We start from the raw sequence: 5,000 nt of genomic DNA, 5'->3' as shown, positions 1-5,000 counted from the left end.
TGTATATCCACTGAACAAGTTATGAACATAGGCAGAGAGAGAGGGAAGGACACACACACACACACACGCACGCACACACACACACACACACACACACACACGCACACACACACACACAGACACACACATCAGTTGGAATGAAAAGAAGGACACAAAGAGAGGCAGCCATGATGATTAAGACACAGCCTATAGCTGACGCACAATACCTTCATTTAGAGGGCTGGTCACGAAAGGCAGAGGGACCAAAAGTGACACCTCGGGTGTGGTGTGTTAGGGTGGTGCTGGGGTGAGCCTCGGGTCACGCAGGACTGGCGTACGCAGTGAAACGCCACTGAGCAGGGCACGTTTACTCGGCTGGAGCCGCCCCAACCTGGAAGACGCAGGGTCCAAATGGGTTTTCGGTTGTGTAATATAATTTTGTACTCTGACGTTCAGCAAATCCTATTACAGGTAGCAGGGATACGATGCTTAGATGTGTGAAACTGGTTTGTTATGTTCATCATTCATATTTCATCTACTCTTCTCTACATTTTATATGGGTTTTTTTAATCTGCATTTCCTAATGATTTGATGATGATTTGAACATCCCTTTGATTGTGTTTGTTCTCTACAATGTGTGTACGGTGGACTCTGAACTGCTGGGCAGGCACCTTCAGAGACAACATTGAGCTGTGGAGAAATCTGTTAAGACGTGCTTCCAGACCCAGGCGTTTTATTTGAAGTGTACCGGATATTTTTCATCTGAAGTAAATTCATCTCAGAGACCTCAATACCCGCAGCGGGTTCAAAGTGGTATTACTTATTGAATAAATACTTTCTCTCTCTCTGTCTCCCTCTCTCCCTCTCCCCAGGCTGTGTTTGACGTGGACAAGAGCAAAGGCCTGACTCTGATCGAGGTGTGGGAGGGGCTTACTCCAGAGGACATCAGGGCATGCACAGGCACAGAGTTTGAGGTGTGTGACACACACTCGACTGTCTGGGGCCTTTGAAATATATGACATTTAATATATGACATTTAGCTGACGCTTTTATCCAAAGCGACTTACATTGCAGTGAGTGCATACATTTCAGTATATATGGTCCCAGCAGGAATCAAACCCACGACCTAAGCGTTGTTAGCGCCATGCTCTACCGACTGAGCCACAGAGGACCACTTTAAGACTAGGGCCCATATTAGCGAAGCGTCTTATAGTAAGAGTGCTGATCTAGGACCAGTTTTTTTCTTTTAAATCATAATGAATAAGATTATATGGACAGGTGGGTACCTGATCATAGATATTTTAGTCTAATCCTAGACTAATATGGTGTGGTATAATATGAATATTTTGGGTTTATCAAAGATGAAAGTTGATCAGTTTACTAGCTGATCTCTTATTTGTGAAATACCATCCAGATTACTACTCTCATTTTAACCCCCCTTCCCTCTCTTTGATGCCCAACAGGTGTCCCCCGGCCTGAGGGCCATGCAGCAGATCTAGAAGCTTTGGTAATGGTCCAGGGAGCTAAATCTCTCCATGTGGACAACACTACTACTACTACTACTACTGTAGCAACGATTACCGGAAGAAACGAAGGACACCACACTTCCGTCGACTGAAACTGTAACACGACTGTAACGTCCATCTTTGTAACATGTGGGTTATGCCTGCGGGGTGCTCAGGTTGAGGTGATGCGGATAAACTGATGTGAATTTTGAGAATTTGTGCAATGTGTATTTTAGTAATAATCCTACTTAACTTAACTTGCAATGAGCATGAGTATTAAGTATTGTTGAGTTGCCGACATCCCTGGTATGTTGTGAGTACTGCCATCGTTTTGCAGTTGAGTGCTTTATGCAGTGTTGGCCTCGGGCTCCTTTTGAATACGTTAGCAAGGCTTCCTTCCTTTCCTCCCTTGCTTCCTTCCTTCCTTGAAGTGATCACTGATCTATTGGATGGGTCAAGCTTTCAACGGCATTGCTTCACCAATCATGTCAGGTCCGTGTTTACTGCAAGGGATTGAGGAAGGAGGGAAGTGTTTTATTCACACATGGCCAGACTGTTTATGTGCACATGGATGACGGCGTTTTAGGTACTAGAACACAAGGCCTTACATTTTCTACATGGACTGTTTCCCTCCGCTGACTTTGTATATACAATAAAGCTTTGTGTGGTACTGTAATTATATATATATATATATAATTTATATATATATATATATATAATTTTGTGCACATTTTCTGAACTTGATTTTACATAAAAGTGTAAGCCCATGATCATTTGTGTGTTATGTACTATAATGTATACTCACCTAACACTTTATTAGGAACACCTGTACACCTTCTTATGGTGGAGGTGGAGGAACACCTGTACACTTTCTCATGGTGGAGGTGGTAGAACACCTGTACACCTTCTCATGGTGGAGGTGGAGGAACACCTGTACACTTTCTCATGGTGGAGGTGGTAGAACACCTGTACACTTTCTCATGGTGGAGGTGGTGTAATGGTGTGGGGAATGTTTTCCTGGCACACTTTGGGCCTGTTAATACCAGTCAATCATCACTTGAATGCCCCAGCCTATTTGAGTATTGTTGCTGACCATGTGCATCTCTTCATGGCCACAATTTACCCATCTTCTAATGGCTACTTCCAGCATGATAATGCACCATGTCACAAAGCAAAAGTCGTCTCAAACTGGTTTCATGAACATGACAATGAGTTCAGTGTTCTTCAGTGGCCTTCCCAGCCACCGGATCTGAATCCAATAGAACACCTTTGGGATGTGGTAGAACGGGAGATTCACAGCTTGAAAGTGCACCTGAAAAATCTGCAGGAATTGTGTGATGCAATCATGTCATCAGGACCAGAATCTCAAAGGAATGTTTCCAACATCTTGTGGAACCAATGCCACGAAGAATTGTGGCTATTTTGAGAGCAAAGGGAGGCCCTACCCAGTATTAGTATGGTGTTCCTAATAAAGAGCAAAGGGAGGCCCTACCCAGTATTAGTATAGTGTTCCTAATAAAGTGTTCAGTGAGTGTAGTTAACCTATTGGTTTCCTGTATCCAATCACTTCATAATGCTATAGTCTCAAATGAAGGGCTCAGACAGGCAAAGAGAACAAGGTTTTCTTTCTTTATAAAAGGAACACCTGCATGCACCTTCTCTTTGGCAACATGACTACAGTTGTGATCTGCACATGACCAGTACAGGTGTACAATCCATACAACATCAGGCTATGAGATGCATGTAAAAATAAATCTCACAATGCTTTAAGGTCACCGGATAAACTGGAATGACATAAAGGATCCCAGGACAGTCCTTTTATAAAGAAAGAAAACCTTGTGTAGCCTAAAAAAGGTTGGGCGACACATGGGAGCCAACTGCTCCTGTCCATTTTGATGGGAGTTCCCTTTGGAACACGTTCTGGAGAATCTTGAGAATGATTACATAAAACCCTCCATCTCATTCTGTTGACGGGGAAGGAGGGATGGAGGGATGGATGGGTGGAGGAGCCTGTTAGAACATATCAGGCTGTTGAGCTCTCTCATAGTCCGACCAGAAGTTATCCTCTGATGCTGCAAGGTTTTTCCCGGAACCATCTCCGTATGTTCTGCCCCATGTTCGCGATTCAGACTATGCTTGTTTGACAGTTGGAGCTTGGAGTGATTAGAGACACTGAGTGATGTATACCTTTTGCAGTGAAACACAAAAGGTTTCGGCTGCTGTGTGGATGCTGCGTATTCAATGACATTCTTGATTCGAATTATCCGCATGAGAAGACCGCGTTGCTATCTGGGTGTATTACCTGAAGGCCGTTACGTAAATAGTATTCAACCAGCGGCGCTGCAATGCGCGAGGATAAACGAGATTATAGCCTAACCGAAGTCAGATCACCAACTGGAAAACGACGAATTAGAGAAAAGGGTGTTATCACCAGATGATGCACACCACACACTGTAAAAAACATATAGTGGTTTTTCTCAAAATGTCCATCTATACAAACATTTTTTTGGGGTATACATCACTCAATGTCTCTAATCACCCCAAGCTCCAACTGTCAAACAAGCATAGCCTGAATCGCGAACATGGGGCAGAACATACGGAGATGGTTCCGGCTCATGCAAGACATTCCATTAAACTCTGGCCCAATGTAGAATGAAAAAGGCATGCGTTCTCTGTAATAAGTCTGTAGCCGGAATTACCTATAACCTTATCGATTGATTAGTAATAAATAGACGGAACAAGAAACCTGTCTTATTGGACAGGATCAGGTAATGGCTCCTATTGTAAGTATCAAAAAAATCCTTCATTTGGTGCGGACTAGAACTTCGGAAGATCAGCACCACGAGGAGTGGACAGCGTCACTGGAGGCAAATACCGGCGCAGGGATGCGACTGGTCCTACCGTAGGCAGGCTAGAAAAGGAGAACATTTGATCTTGAACTATGTACTGTAGCCTCATTGGACCTCGTAACTTTTAGAAATCTATTTTTATGTGATTAACATTTCTGCTGTAGCCTATGGCATTTTATCGGCATCAATTCGTTATTCTAATATTAATGGAACTGTGGTCAGCTGAACACCCATTCAACTTATGAAAGGAAAGGACGAATGACGTCTGATCAATAAATTAAGAAAATGGTCACCATTACGCGCAGATGGTTACGTCTGAGCCCAGCCCACCAACAATTGACATATCGTTTGGAGATCCATTTCCAAGTTGACAAAGCGTCTTGCTTCTGTTCAGGACAAATCAATGAATAAGCTATATCACTTTCCCGCCATCAGAGCATCCCAAAAGATCAGCTATTTATCGAAAATGCACAATTCTTCATCGAGGAGATACTGACAAGTTTGCCTCCCATCCATGTGTGCGCGCTGAGGGGGGTGTGGACTGGCTCTCGGTCACGCTGGTGTGTGTGAGAGTGTGTATTGGTGTGGTGAGGGGGAGCGAGCGCAACACAGAGGGAGTGCACTCAACGCTCGCGCAAGCACCGGGAGAACGGGATACAGCGCGCAG

General features: G+C 44.0%; 1 protein-coding gene across 1 annotated transcript in view; it reads left to right on the top strand.

The window, feature by feature from the left end:
• The window catches only part of oxct1a (3-oxoacid CoA transferase 1a), a 48,478-nt gene extending 46,250 nt beyond the window's left edge, over nucleotides 1-2,228 (top strand). The window contains exons 16-17 of the mRNA XM_083673732.1: nucleotides 852-953; nucleotides 1,443-2,228. Of these exons, the coding sequence (XP_083529858.1) occupies nucleotides 852-953; nucleotides 1,443-1,478 (138 nt within the window). The 3' untranslated portion in view covers nucleotides 1,479-2,228. The remainder of the gene's footprint in view (nucleotides 1-851; nucleotides 954-1,442) is intronic.
• Nucleotides 2,229-5,000: the final 2,772 nt, after the last annotated feature.

The sequence above is a fragment of the Argentina silus genome (genome assembly GCF_951799395.1).
Source record: "Argentina silus genome assembly, chromosome: 7".
Taxonomy (NCBI): Eukaryota; Metazoa; Chordata; class Actinopteri; order Argentiniformes; family Argentinidae; genus Argentina; species Argentina silus.
This window is presented reverse-complemented; position numbering and strand designations above follow the sequence as displayed.